The sequence below is a fragment of the Zasmidium cellare genome, assembly GCF_010093935.1.
Source record: "Zasmidium cellare ATCC 36951 unplaced genomic scaffold M409scaffold_3, whole genome shotgun sequence".
Taxonomy (NCBI): domain Eukaryota; kingdom Fungi; phylum Ascomycota; class Dothideomycetes; order Mycosphaerellales; family Mycosphaerellaceae; genus Zasmidium; species Zasmidium cellare.
This window is the reverse complement of record NW_022986947.1, coordinates 369249-383804: the sequence shown is the minus strand read 5'-3', so window position 1 is coordinate 383804 and position 14556 is coordinate 369249. Positions and strand designations below refer to the sequence as shown.

The window sequence follows — 14556 nt, the reverse complement described above, 5'->3', positions numbered from 1 at the left end:
CCGAGGCGGTTGGGGGTCGCTGTGAGTCAATAGCAGGGCAATCACGACAGACGGGTGGATGAGAGAGGTATAAAGAGAAGGGGGAAGACGTAATTGAATCGAAGATTGTTTGCTTCGCCTCACACAGCTTGCATAAACATTCTACCTTGGATATCCGCCGGCTAGTCGACCGGTACCTTCCTGGCTCTGCCTGCCATCCGTCACAAGCAACAGTGGAAAGAGCGTCACGTCACGCCGAGGAAGCAACAACCCCGCAATTCGGAAGCGTTCCTGCACGTGGCACGTTCCGGGCCCAGCCTCATCCGCGTTCTCCCGACGCTCACCTCACTTCTCACGATGCCATCCACCGAGAACATTCCTTTCCAACGCGCTGCCGATGCGGATGCTTGGGCGGAGAAGCGTCTGCTGCCTTCTGGATACCCGTTCTCGGAGGCGTTGAAGTTCGCGGCTGAGAACCAGGTCAAGAGCGGCCTCCCAGACATCGCCGTCTCGCCTCTTCAGGGGAAGTTTCTGGCGGTGCAATGCACCCTCATCAAAGCCAAGAATGCCCTGGAGTTTGGCACGCTGGGTGGGTACAGCACTATCTGGATCGCTTCGTCTTCGCCCGAGATCAAGGTGACCTCGATTGAGTACGATGCTCATCACAAGAAGGTCGCGGAGGAGAGCATTGCGAATGCGGGATTGAGTGATAGAGTCCAGGTGCTGCAAGGTGCAGGTCTGGATGTCCTGCCGCGGGTTCAGAAGGAAGTGAAGGAGGGCAAGAGGGAGAAGTTTGATTTCGTCTTCATCGATGCTGACAAGGAGAACAATACGAATTACGTGAATGGGGCGATTGAGATTTGCAATCCGGGAGCGTGTATCATTGTCGACAATGTTGGGAGACGGGGAAGGATTGCCATTGACGAGGAAGCGAGGACTGATCCGAGGGTCCAGGGCAGTCGGGAGGTGATTGAGGCTGCTGGAAAGGATCCTCGTCTGGAGGCCACGTTGGTGCAGACTGTTGGCGACAAGGGGTATGATGGATTCCTGCTGTGCGTGCTGAAGTGAGAGGTATGTGGAACGACAAAGTCTTGAGATCTAAAGCACTAGACGTAAGAACAGGCCAGACATGATGGTATCACAAGCACAAGCGAGAACTGGCATTCCCTTCACCTCTATTTCCCATCCCAAGCCTTCTCCTTCTCCCAGTTCTTCCCCATTAAGCTATCCTTCACAGCAGACTCACTGATCATGAAGGTTCTTCCCTTGATCAACCAAACGAAAATACTGGGCACCCGCCAACCAAAGACTGCACCAACACCTTTCGATTGCCCGACTGGAACCAGCTGAGTCTCCGCCGCTGTCGCCTTCCACTTTCGATCTGGTCCCGTGGGCTTAGCATCGACATTCTCATGCGCCGCGAGAAGGTCTCGCTTCAGGTTCGAATTCACAACAGGAACGCCGTCCATGATGTCCATTATTCCGTTGCGGGAGTAGGTGCCAATGTCGCCCACGGCATAGACCATGGGACCTGCTTCGTCGACGCGGAGTGTCTCTGGGTTGTTCTTGACGTAGCCATTTCCATCGAGAAGGCGCGATGGGACGTATTCGGACATGGGCACCAGACCTGTGGCGGGAATGTAGAGGTCGGCGATGAGTTCCTCTCCGTCATGGAGCAGGACGGTCGTCTTGCCGTTGGACGGCCCCGTGGCCGAGGAGACCTTGGTGTTGTACCGCACCTCGACACCGACGCGGTTGAGGTACGTTTCGGCTTGCTTGGCGATGGATTCGCGAAGCTTTGGGAGAAGTTTGGACGAGTTGGTGATGAGGGTGATTTCGGTGGTGATGTGAGATGGCCAGGAGGAGAACCAACCAGCAGAGCCGTTCAGCATCTCGCCAAGCTCACCGGCGGTCTCGACACCAGCTGGACCGCCTCCTGCGATGACAATCTTCTTTGCTCGCGAGACCTGATCACGGACGGTTCGCAGCGCTGCTTGGATATCTGTGTGCGGAGTTCCTTGGAGCGAGAAGAGCGGACTTGTCGTCTTTGTTCCCGTCGCGAGCACAAGAGCGTGGTATGGAAGTTGCTCCTCCTTGCCATGTCCAGTGCTGATCGTCACAATTCTCGTCTCGGGATTCCAGGACGTCGCACTCCCCTGGATGAACTGGAAAGCGTCTCCGTACTGCTTGAAGCCATCCACGGTGTTGAGAAAGACATGCTTGGTCGGCATCAGCTCCTCGCTGGCGATGGCTCGTGGCGATGCATGTCGAAGGTACCACTTGGCGCTGGGATCGACGAGAATGACCCGGTAGGTGACCTTGGAGGACTTGGGGAGGTGGGGATAGACGTGCTTGAGGAAGTAGTGTGCTGCTCCTGAGCCGGCGTAGGAAGCACCCAAGATGACAATGTTGCGAGTTTCTGCCATTCTTGAAAGATCTGTCGAATTATCCGTGAGATACGTCTTATTATCTTTGGTGTGGGCGTGAAAGAAGGTGCGCGATTGTTGCATTCCTCTCGAAGCAACCTCCCGTCAACTTATATGCCTACACCGTAACACAGCAGATCTATTTCGATCCTCTCAACGCACAACCACGACAGTCTGGGCAGACTATTGCGCCGTCCAAGCAACCCAATGGCAATCGCAACATCCGATTATCCAACTTACGTTTGGCTATCAAGGCTGCAGATTGCACAACATTCGGCGAAAATCAGACCATCCAAAGCACAGGTTTTCGGCGCCGAAGGAAGTTCGCCGAGCCGTTCCCCTGTGTCGGGAGTGCCAGCCGCCGACCTCCTCGACCGGAGACGGAGAGATATTGTTCTCTTTCACTGCGCGACTTTCTTGGGCCTTTTGTGTTTGTTGACGGCTCATGATTCTGCGAGGTTTGCTTAAGGAAGCAATGGCAGTCAGTGTGCTTGATCATCTGCGTTGCTGGATCGCTTCTAAGGATAGAACTAGACGTCCATGCCCCAAGATGAAGCTCCATCTCGACCTCCAGCTCGACGCGGTCTTGCTCATATCCGCCTCTGAACCGGCAGAGATCTTTGCCCGGGCGAACAACAAGCATCCGGTCGATAACAGGCCGCAAGATGTCCTCTGACAGGCTGGAACCCACCGCGATCTAACGGATGTGTGCTTACGGCTAAATTCATCTTTCCAGTGGGTGAGGCGTGTGGGATTGAGTTTATCAGGAGGTAGGTATCGAAATTAGGCATTGTTCGTTGGCACTTCTCGTATAGGACGGACGGAGTCTTCAACGGACTTCGCATTCGCCAAATACGTGCTCACTACTGCTCTCCCTTCGGCTCCACCCTCTCACTACTGGACCGACCAGACGACTCCTCAGGCTCCAAAGGCAACCGATCCCTCCTATCGCGCGGCATGATGAAGTTGAGCAGCACTGCAACCAACATCGCAAGAATGAACGGCGTCTCAACGATGAGGTTGACACCCTCCAAGAATCCCATCAAATGGACATTCGGACCACTGTAATCCAAGACCTTGCTGAACCACTCCGGCGTCACGATATCCAGGAGTCCGAGCCCAAACGAGGCTGAGAGAATGAACCTGTTTCTGCGCGTCCATGGAATCGTCGCGAGGATCCGCATACCAGATATGGCGATTGTTGCGTAGAGGAAGGTTTGCATACCGCCGAGGATTGTTGAGGGCATGGAGGCGAAGACCGCGCCGAACTTGCCAAAGATGCCCATTAGGACGATGATCACACTGGCGCAGTAGCCTGCTCGACGGCTCTGGAAAGACAGTCAGCGATATTGCGAGTTTTGAAGCATGAGCTTCGACTCACCGCATTGCTCGTCACCACAATAACCCCATTATTCCCAGCATGACTGACCATCGGAATCGTAAACCCAAACCCAGCCAGCAAACTCCCCGTCGCATCACACAAGATGCCCCCCTGAATCCTCGTATTCGCCTTGAGACCCTCCGTCTCCACGCCCGAAGCCTCAGAAGTCGCCGCAATCGAAGGCATACACACGAGCGCCTCGCAAACGAACAGAATCAGCAGCGGCAAGATCAGCGCCCCATCAACCCCCAGCTTGAACGTCGTTGTCCACAGGAACGTCACGGCGGGAGCTTGCTGGATCTGAGTGTCGGACCAGTACCCCGTGGCGCCACTGATCGCACTTCCCACGGCAAGACCGAAGATGATACTCGCGCTCTTCATCAACGGACTCCCCACCATCTCGACCAACAGAATCGTCACAAAGACCGAAAACCCCAACCCAATCAGTTTCGGATCGCCCCATGGCAACGGCCTGGGCGCTTTCGTGCTCGGACACAGAGCATTCACCCCAACACCATCGTGACAACTCGCCCCACCACCCCAACTCTCCCCGGCCGTCGTGACGAGATAAATCCCCAGAATCAGCAGCAAAACCCCCGTAACAACACTCGGAAACACCCTCTTCAACGTCTTCGCGGGAACAAACGAAACCAAAAACTGCATCCACACACAAACAAGCACACTCCCAATCAACTTCCCATAAGCCCCCGGACACGGCAACTTCGTGCCCCCTTCCCCAGTCGGACAAACCCCTCGGGCGTACAACGGCGCCGTATACTTGATACAAATCGGAATGATATCAAACGTCGGCCCGATCACGCTCAGCAGCCCCGAACCGAGATAATACGGCGTGCCCCTGACCTTCGTGCGCGTAATCTGCAAGAACGTGCCGATGCCGCTCGTGATGAAGGCTGCGGAGACGAGGTACTCGGTCGTGGCTGTGTCGAGGTAGAACGCAGAGCGTGAAATGGCGAGGACGGGGGTCACGATGCCGGAGATCATGGTGAGGGCGTGTTGGATTCCGAGGATCAGGATTAGGAGTAAAGGGATCTTGTCGTCCGGGTAGAAGAAGGGTGGAATGTGGTCTTTGTATCTTTTGTTGAAGGGCCATATGTTGGGCGTGAAGAGGTAGGCGTAGTCGTAGTCTCCTATCAGGCCTTCGCGCGTCGTGAGGGTGTGTTTGAGTTCGAGGAGGGTGGTGCGCCATGTGCTGCTCTTCTTGCCATTGTCGCTGGGTTCTTGCGGTGGGACGTATTGCTCCGAGGGGGACGTCGTCTGGGCGGTGACGAGGTCGTCGGCGCCCATCTTTCGTCGGTTTGACTGTCCGTCTCTTGCGACTTCGAAGAGCGAAAAGAAAAAGATTGAACAAACGGACAGAAAAGTCTCAAGAGCCCACAAGAGCGAGGAAAGCTGCTCCTCTATTCACCTCGACTTACCCACATGCACGCACAAGCTACCCTTCACTCGGTCCCGCACAAGCACAAGCACACGCACACGCACATGCTCCAACACGCAGATCCCCAAGTCTAGTCCCTCCTTTCTAACCAAAAACCTCGCAAAGCCCATCGGCACCGAAACCAGCAGAAGGTAAGAGGGCAGCAGTAAGAACGAGTTGCATATTCTAGCTGCAGTGCTTCCCTCCAAGCGGCAGGCACTTGTTCTGCAGGACGACGGTTGATGGACGGAGCACATGCACCTTCGCGCCAACTGCCAAACCTGACAGCTGCTAGTAGTGTTGGCGGGGGGAGGAATCTTGCTTGTCGGTTGAGGAGAAGGACCTGGCCTGACCTGACGTCTCTTGGTCTCGCAAGTCCGTCCTCCGTTGGTGGTTCAAGTGGAGTACCTGCATGCAGCAGTGTCACTACGTGTCGCCAATGAGGTCCTGGTGCATTGGCCGGCACTTCTTCCACCCGACGCTTGAGGAGAGTAGCTGCCGAGCGACATGCATGCACGCATGCAGGGTGGCAGCCGAACGAGGACGACGAGAAGGGGATAATAGTCATAATCTCTGTTTTCCATTGTTGCTCTCTCTCTCTCATCTTTCATTACAATAAACCATTATGCTGTATTACCGCTTGTCCGCTCTCTCGCGCACAACATGCAGACGTCTAAACAATCACTCTCAACACCAATGAAATGTACTTTCTCTCTTTCTTCCCTCCTCTCTCCTCGATCCGGTGTCGTGTCGAATGCAAAAAGTCCCAACATGCAAAGCTCGATACTTCAGCGAGAAACGTTGATCATGTCGGAATTTGAACAGGATGCTGTAATCGCAAAAGTCGTCTTGTCCAATCGTTCAAGAGAGCTGGTATGTCCAGGATCGTCGAAAACCAGTCCAAGTCATGCGCAGATTGTGCCAGCAAGATCATGCCAGCGAATTGTGCTAGTAGCCGAGATGGTGTATGGGCGGATAAGTATTCAACCACCAACCACCTCGCACAAAGCTCGCCACTTCTCCTCATCTTCAACCAGCTTGCCATTCTGTCTCATGATGCCGTCGATAACTTCAATGACTTTGCGGAAGCCGCTGACTGCACCTTTGACCTGCACGAAGCGGCCGATGCAAAGGCGGGCTTTGCGGCCATGCTCGAGTACGACGAATAGCTCGATGCGGAATGATACTGGCTTGATATCCAGTGAATTAACTCTGTCGACTCGTGCGGAGATGATGTTGGTCTCGCGCGAGTACTGAAGGTCACGGATGCCGTGTCGTTGCCACTCTGTCAGAAGAATGACAAGCTCCTGGCGGACTCTACCTCTTGGGATGTTGAAGCAGAGGATCTCCACGGCAGGCTTGATGTTGAAGAAGCGTGCGAACCAAGATCGCTCGTCACCAGTGGTGGGAGGAGCTTCATTGCTGGATGGTGCTGGCGACTGTGACGAAAACAAAGAGTCCAACGACTGGTGCGTGAACATGGTTGTGTCTGTTGCGAGACGTTAGTTGAAAGATTCGTTTTGCCAGTATACTTGTGAACTCACCGGGTTCCGTCATAGTGGTATCGACACCCTTCTCACGACCCATACGACCAATCCATTTGGAGAAGCCCTTCTTACCACCACCGAAGCGGTTCTTGCGAATCGGGAATTCGCTTGACTGTGCTGAAGTGGGAGGCTCTTCTGGGGAAGTCTTCTGTGGTGCGGCATGCTTCTGCAAAATCCGCGATTGACGTCGCTCCTGACGATCATCAAGACGGTCCAGTGCAGTGGGGTCCGAAATTGGTGCAGCCTTTGGCTCTGATGCTGCATCTTTCTTGCTTCTGCCAAACCATCCTGAACGCTTCTTGCGGACAACAGTCGGCGTCATCAGTGTACTCTCTTCATCAATAGACATGAGGCCACTCGTATCGGTGGTCGTGGCCTTGCGACTGAGACCCTCAGCAGAGGTCTTGACAGTCAGCCGCTGCTGGGTACCCTCGCTGCTTGTCTGGCTCCCGTTGCTACGCTTGCGAACGTTCAGAGGAGCCACCGTGCCTGCTGGTGACGACGGGGGCACCATACGTATGGTCCTGTCCTCAGGCTTCCTCGCTTTTCCAACAGGGTCAGTAACGCTGCGATGCCAGTTGGCGCCGTCTCTGCTGCTTCGCTGGTCGCTGCCTTCCTCGTTGATGATTGGCAAGAAGCTCATCTGATCAGATGGCTTCGGCTCAGGAGCAGTCATCACACGCTTGTCTTGAGACTGATTGACCATGCCCGGCATGGCTTGATCCAGCATCTTCATGACCTCCTCGAATTTGGCGGTATTATCGTCGCCACTACCCTTGTACGCCTCCAGCTTCTTGCGAGTCTCCTCCAGAGTCCTCGACAAGTACGTGTTAGGAGTGTCCTTGGGTAGCTCTGGCAGTGGGCGAGGTGGTGGCTTTTGATGAAGCAAGTCTGGCGTTGTGGTATGTGCTGCCGAGACTGACGATGGAGGCGTATCGTACGGCGAAGGCTTGTCTGTGACTGAAGTTCGAGCAGTCATGCCTGACCCAAACGAGTCGCGGAAGAACGCTTCCTCGCACGCCTTCTCAAGCTCAGCGCTATGCTTGCGAACCTCATTACGCAAGTGTTGAGAAGGAGTCTCCGTCGGCTTGCGCACCTTGATACGGGGCGTCTCCATCTTTGTACCCTTCTCCTTACGTGACTTGACTGCCTGTTCAAGGTGAGCCAACGGACTAGAGCCTGGAGCTTGCTTCGCCTCTGCCTGCAGTCTGGCCTGCCGTTCTCGAAGTTTGCCTGGCAGACTTGGTGTGGCTGGCGTGGAAGACTTGGAAGAAGAGTCGTTTCCTGTGAGCGCGCTGGTAGTAGAGATGCGGCGAATATGGCCAAAGCTGACACCACGCTTGTGAAGCTCAGAAGGCCGCATAGATGCGATGACGGGCGGACTGCTGGGCAAGATGGAGCTCGTCATCGAGTGACGAGACATGGACGACCGCGGCATAGATGGTCTGCTTCGACCAGACCGTGGGAGGCTGGACGTGGAGTAGTTCGATGTTCTGTTGTGCAATTGCTGCTTGTGCATCTCGATTCTGGTGGAGTGAGGATGTCGCAGACGGCGATCTGCCACACTCGTCCTCCGTGTGCTCGTACTTCCGTTGCGGTGGACCACGACGTTCAGGTATTCGCCACGTGCATCCACAATTGGATCCCTCGATGCTCGGTATGGGTCGTAGCTGCTTAAAGACGGTGGAGGTCCGACAAAGCTGGTGCTGGGTCGCAAGTGCTCATCGTTCATGATCGAGTACTGGGATTGCGAGCGTGGTGCCTTGTCTGAGGGCACGGGAGGAGCATCATCTCGGGCTGGAGGGCGGCTGTGATGATAGTCGCTTGCAGAGTAGCTGATGTCGTCTCCATCCCCAGCGTAATTCTCCAAATTCTCCTCTCGGTGTTTAACGAGTGCAGCGTAGAACAGCTTCTCCTGGTTGTATTCGTTGTTTAGGAGCTTCTGAATCAAACTCTGCTCAGACTCGCTGTGCCACAGCGTGCGCATGTTCTGGAGGATCTCGCGATCGATATCCTGAATGCGGTTGACCTTCCACTGGTCGATCATCGGCATGTCACCTACTGCTGCCTCCTTTGTGGCTGCTTCGCCGACAAATCCAAACTCCTCGTCGAATTTGTGAAGGAGAGGGTGGTCCCATACTTCATCCATGGTTATGCGCTTCGTGGGATCGGCCACGAAGATACGACGGATGAGGTCTTGGGCTTCGTAGGACAGGTCCGGTGGCATGAAGTACTGAACTCTCGTGATATCGCGAAAGAGCTTCCGAATGTCTGCATCTGGGCCGTAGTTGAATGGAGTGGTGCCAGTGAGCATCACATAGAGAATGACCCCACAACTCCAGACATCGGCTTGGGTCCCGTCGTATGGCTTGCTGCTGACGACCTCAGGGGCAGCGTAGTGAGGACTGCCGCAAGGTGTGCTGAGAAGCCTGCCTTCAGGCTGAAGTGCAGCCATGCCAAAATCGATGAGCTTGACAGACAGATCATCCGTATTGAGCAGGATGTTCTCTGGCTTCAGGTCTCGGTGGCAGATGAGCAATCTGTGGCAGTATAAGAGCGCCGAGACGATTTGTCTGAAGATGAGGACTGCTTCATCCTCGTCAAGTCCCTTCCTCTTGTCCACGTAATGAAAAAGCTCGCCGCCCGACACGTACTCCATGATCAAATAGCTAGATGATCAGTCAGTGAGAGTTGATGATGCAGGTCAATACTATACTTACAGCTCGTTACGATTCTCCCAAACATCGTACAGTCGTACAATGTTCGGGTGCTCCAGCAGCTTCATGACAGCAATCTCCCGTTCCAGTCCGTACGGAATAGGCTTGTACCCAGGGACATTCTGCGCGGGCGAACCTCGAGTGCTCTCTATCAAGTTGGCCAAGCTCTGAGCGCGCGTGCTCTCCGCCACCGACCTCGTAATGATCTTGACGGCGCCATACTGATCCTTCCTGTACTTGTGTCGAACCACCCGTACTCGTGAGCAACCACCCTTACCGATCGTCTTTCCCAGCTGCCAATGGCCGATGAAAGTCTTCCGCCGTCTGCTAGAGGCATTGGTGGACGTCGTCGATATGGCTGAGTTTCGCTTGGAGTCACGCTCGTCTTTTGAGATTTGGGACACGCGTTTGTTGGCAGGGGACTCTGGACCTTCGCTGCTTCGGATAGCAAGCGTGCCATTGGGCTCCAACGATTCGTTGTGGGGAAGGTGTGTGTGAGAAGATGAGTGGACCTTCACATGCTTCGGGTTCGCACTGCGTTGGGAGACTGGTGGTGTGTTGGCTGTGTTGCGTAGTTCTGCTAGCGGTTGCCGCTTGCCAGATGAGCGACTCGCGGGGTTGCGGTATCGGTCGGCCATGGTCAAATGGAGTGGGTTGTGGGCATGTGGGCGGAAGTATGTCGAATGTGGTGGGCGATGTTCGAATTGCTGCTCGTGATTCTGAATGGTAGTGTGCTGGTCGACGCGCTTATCCAAGTCCCCGACGTGGTGGCGGCGGTGGTGGTCGGTTTTCGGTGGGTGCCGCGGTGAATCCCCTTCTTCAATGAATATGGATGCTGCCGGGGGTGGCGAACATGGGCGAGGCGAGTGGGTGAACGAGAGGACGACGCCGCGAACAGACGCCTGGTTGATGGCGAGTAAAGCCGGGTTCGCTGCCGCAGGAGCAGATGCTGCGATGAGCGACGACAGCTGGGGGTGGAAGAGGAAGGCAGGTCGCCGCCGATGCACCGCGCTGCAAAATCAGAGAGGAAGGGGTGACATTCCCGCCGTGCCGTCGCTGCGTTTGTTGTGGGAGGTTGCTGGGTAGTCGCGAGGGTGGTGCCCAAGACAAGCGGGAAGGAGGCACGAGATCTCTGCCGAGTTGTCGTTCCAATCGATGGCGAGGGCTCAGATGGAGGAAGCGTGGAATGCGAGATGGGAGGAAGTGCTGCGATGTTTGTTTTGCTGTTTGCTGGGGGAGGCGGGATGGAATGTGCGAGTGGGAGACGCCGCTGTCGCCGCCAACACCTCGAATTGAACATTCACCAGAAAATGCAGGAACATACTCAACTCGATCGTCTATTCTTACAGTAGGTATTTGGGAAGATGCACATGTCTACAAGTGATACCCCGAAGGCCGTACTACGTGTTGAGAGTCAGCGCGCAGCGAATCTTCTTCCATCCCCCTCTCAGCAAAACCCATCACTGCCACCAACAAAGTCAATGACCCAGCATTCAAAAACAAGAGATACATTAGAGAGTGAGAGGTAAGACGAAGAGATGAAGTCCTCCCCAAACCCAAACCCCAACCCTCGCACAACGGCGCACCACTCTCCCGCCTCCACCGGCGCCATCGCTCTCCACGGGATCCCGCATCACGCCAGATCACAAAACACCACCCCGGTCCCATCCCTTCCCATCGATGCGAAAGACCATGCGCGCCGCCCAGATCGTGGCTACACCACCAAGCACGAAAAAACCCGATGGCTCGGTCGACGCTGCTGCGCCCATCCATGCACGGTGTGAAAGCTTTATCTGCACGACACCCTTTTCGCAGGACCGTCTCTCACCTGGGTTTGTCTTTCTCTCCTAACTTTATTCACCACTGACTCGTGATGCCATGCTGAACACTAAAAATCGTGTGTGCTTGATTAGCTTGCAACGTATCGGACATCGCCCTATTTCGAGCAAGTCCAGAGATACGAATGTAGGCAGGCAAGCAAGCAAACCTGCAGGCAAAGAAAGCTAAAGCTAGCCTCTAAAATAACAAACTCTCCTCTCGAAACGCAAGGACTCACTCGGCCCATCATCACTCCTAGCTCGTACATGAGATAGATGAATACCCGCAAAATCGGTGTGCACGTCGGCCATGCTCGGAGCAATCGGCTTTATGACATCCTTTGATGAAGAACACGGCAAACCGAGGCGAGACGGAGTGTGTTCGTTGGACAGGGTGGCGCTTGGACTGCCTGCTGCTGCTGGGGTTGATCGATGCGGTGGTCCACTTTTCTGGATCTCGCGTTCATCACCCAGCCCTGCGAATCTCTATCTGTTATCCCTGTCGTTGGTCGTCGGAGATGAGGGTGTGGTGTGGTTGTTCCATGGGTTTGATCGTCGTCGTTCGGCGTAGCTCGTTGATGAGTTGATAATGGATGGGATTCGTGGAGAATAATGTGATGAAATGTTCAGAAGATGAGAGACTGCATGGTCCTTTCCATTCCTTGCGTTGCGAAAACTTCGTGTGCTGTACCCAGATGCACTCCAACAAAGACCTATCCTGTCCCGTCGGCCCATATCCCTCGCTGTCGCTGCTTGCTCATAGGTATCTGTCGCTGATTCTCTGAATAAATTCCCATCAAAAGTCAATCCCACATCCCCAACGATCTATTCCAAGATCGTACAGTTCCCTTGCTTCCTTCAAGAACATCATCAACGCCTTGCTTGCTCCATGCCAAATCGAAACCACATGTCTGATACGCATTTTTTGCTGTCCGTCATATCAGGCTGAGCCGCCATCCCATTCGTAACGTTAAAACATAAACTTCATAAATATACAGTGCCAGGGTTCTGAAGAAGGGTATCGTCATCAAGTAGAAGAGTCTAAGGTCGTGAAACTGGGGTCGTCGGGGTGTGCTATGCGGTGGCAGAGACAATGGGACTGGTTTCCACACTCTCGCTCTTGGGTTCTGGGGACATGGACCCGTCGATCTCCTTGACTTCTGTTGTTGTATGTGCTTTGCCGCAGCCTTTGACCAGAACGTGTCGCTGGTGATTATGTTAGCTTTGATCGAGAGACATCGACATGTGATTTCACGAACCTTCAACGCGTCCTTGCGGGAGAAGCTCTTATCGCAATGGCCGCAAGGGAATGGCTTGACTGCCAAATGTATGCGCTTATGTCGCTTGAGGTCGTGGTTGCGGTTGAAGCTCTGTGGGCACTGATCGCATCTGAATGGTCTGTCGTTCTGTGGATTGGGTTGTTGAGGGTGGTGGCCATACAGCTGGTGCATAGTCGCAGCATGGCCGCTATTGAACGCTGGCATCATGCCATGAGGCATGCCACCTCCTACCAATGCGATTGGCCCGCTAGGGTTGTTGACATTGGACAGCACTGGCATTGGATAGCTGTATTGTCGATGCTGCGAGTATTGTGGCTGTTGTTGCGACTGGAGTGGTGGGACGTGTCCGTGTTGGTTCACGGGCGACATCTTGGTCAGAGGGCCACCGGCACTGACTGGGCTCTGCTGCATCTGCGGTGCTGCAGAATAAGGGAAGCTTGACTGCTGTGGCGTCGACGATTGATGCGAGTAGTAGTTGGTTGGTGTCGGAGGTGGTCGGAACGCGTCGTGGGCGCTAACTAGAGAGGCTTGCGTGACGGGTGCGGACACAGGTGTGTGCTGGCCACCCATCATCGCGTTGCCAATCATGTGTTGATGTTGATGCGATGGCGCAGCAGAGAGGCTCGGCGCAGACATCGGCATCGATTGAGAGTATTGCGGCATCTCGTAAGGTGGTGGCGGTAAGGCTTCGCTAGCAGTTGGAGAGTTGCTGCCACGAACGATCGAGTTCAACGATGGAGAGAACAATCCACGGCCCTGAGTGAAGGATTGTGGTGTGCTGCCCGATTGGAATCCGTATGGTGTAGAGCCACTGGTGGTAGAAGGAGGCCACATGCCACTCCCGTTAGGCGTGAACGGCTGCACGGCGCCGTGGCTCGACAGAGAGGTGGTGCTCGGGACACTGGTCGAAGTCGGGCTGAGGCCGTCTGCAGAGCTGTTGCTTGGAGGAGTCAAGAGGTTTCCCACGCTGGTCAGAGTCGTCGCCGTTGGCTGCGAATGGCCGTGATGGAGATGTGAGTAGGATGGCTTGTTGTATTGGTGCAATGACGAGAAGGGTGGTGGTGGTAGTTCAACAGATGGCAAGTTTGGCGCGTTTGGTCTACGAGCAGAGAAGCTGGTCGGCGCACCCATGGGGTCAGGCCCAGGAACCATTGACGGAGGGAACGCTACTGCTGCAGCCACGTTTGCGGTTTGGCGATCAGCTGGGGCGAATGGCTGATAATCCGCTGGCGGAGTCGGCAGCGGGTGGATGAAGGAGTGAGGATACGACGTGGCAAAGAACTTGTCGCCGTGCCAGGAGTCACCTGGGGGTGAGTGAGCGGAAGCCACGAAGGGCGGTTAGAGGAGCGGCTTTTTGAGTTGTCGAGTGTATGCTCGAGCAAGTGAGGGCGTCTCGGTCAGCGTTGATCGAGTGAATGCTGCTGCAGGACCCGAAGCACTGGATACGACCAGGCTTTGTACTCAAGCCAGACACCGAGCGGACGGATGGCAAAGCCTTCGGCGGCGAGGATGGCTGCTCGAGCCTGGGATGAATGGGCGCCGAGTCGGTCGCGAGTGACGCAGGTTGCTGCAGGCTGGACCGAAAGACGCCTAGAGGGAGTCAGTGGGTCGTTTGTGCGATGCTGGCGTTACCAAGTCCAGGACGTGGGAAATTGAGGCTTACGGTGCGATGTCGAGCAATCGGAGAGGCTCGTCGCCCACGAACCGGGAAGGCGAGATCTGAAGGAACCAGAAGCGTGGTCGTGCAGACGCTGCGTTACACCCCGGTGGTACAAGGGTGGTATGCGACTGGTTTTATTCTGGTCCTTTGTTGGGCGCAGCGAAATGTCCGAGGATTCCCAGAAGGGCGCGATCCCGGTCGGTCAATGAGGGCAACGCAGGCGATGAAAGAAGGCGGGGTTCGTTGTTGTCGTTGTCGTCGTCGCCGTCGACGAGATTGATCAACCCACAGGGGTGGGGGCAGCGATCGATGCA

The 14556-nt window shown here is 55.1% G+C and overlaps 5 protein-coding genes across 5 annotated transcripts; 1 reads left to right on the top strand and 4 right to left on the bottom strand.

Annotated features, from left to right (window-relative positions):
• Window positions 1-336: 336 nt before the first annotated feature.
• Window positions 337-1047, top strand: M409DRAFT_17447 (uncharacterized protein; the record flags this gene model as incomplete). The annotated part of the gene is made up of 1 exon (XM_033804067.1): window positions 337-1047. The coding sequence occupies one exon, from the start codon at window positions 337-339 to the stop codon at window positions 1045-1047; it is 711 nt and encodes a 236-aa protein (XP_033673097.1).
• A 107-nt stretch (window positions 1048-1154) lies between these two features.
• M409DRAFT_49935 (uncharacterized protein) lies at window positions 1155-2405 on the bottom strand (the record flags this gene model as incomplete). Its single annotated transcript, XM_033811393.1, has 1 exon — window positions 1155-2405. The coding sequence occupies one exon, from the start codon at window positions 2403-2405 to the stop codon at window positions 1155-1157; it is 1251 nt and encodes a 416-aa protein (XP_033673096.1).
• An 863-nt stretch (window positions 2406-3268) lies between these two features.
• On the bottom strand, window positions 3269-5091 carry M409DRAFT_49934 (uncharacterized protein; the record flags this gene model as incomplete). Its single annotated transcript, XM_033811392.1, has 2 exons — window positions 3269-3733; window positions 3787-5091. The coding sequence occupies 2 exons, from the start codon at window positions 5089-5091 to the stop codon at window positions 3269-3271; spliced, it is 1770 nt and encodes a 589-aa protein (XP_033673095.1).
• Window positions 5092-6204: 1113 nt separating this feature from the next.
• M409DRAFT_62963 (uncharacterized protein) lies at window positions 6205-10123 on the bottom strand (the record flags this gene model as incomplete). The annotated part of the gene is made up of 3 exons (XM_033815383.1): window positions 6205-6710; window positions 6766-9437; window positions 9489-10123. 3 exons carry the CDS (start codon window positions 10121-10123, stop codon window positions 6205-6207), a joined length of 3813 nt encoding a protein of 1270 aa, XP_033673094.1.
• A 2253-nt stretch (window positions 10124-12376) lies between these two features.
• M409DRAFT_49932 (uncharacterized protein) lies at window positions 12377-13734 on the bottom strand (the record flags this gene model as incomplete). The annotated part of the gene is made up of 2 exons (XM_033811391.1): window positions 12377-12508; window positions 12562-13734. 2 exons carry the CDS (start codon window positions 13732-13734, stop codon window positions 12377-12379), a joined length of 1305 nt encoding a protein of 434 aa, XP_033673093.1.
• Window positions 13735-14556: the final 822 nt, after the last annotated feature.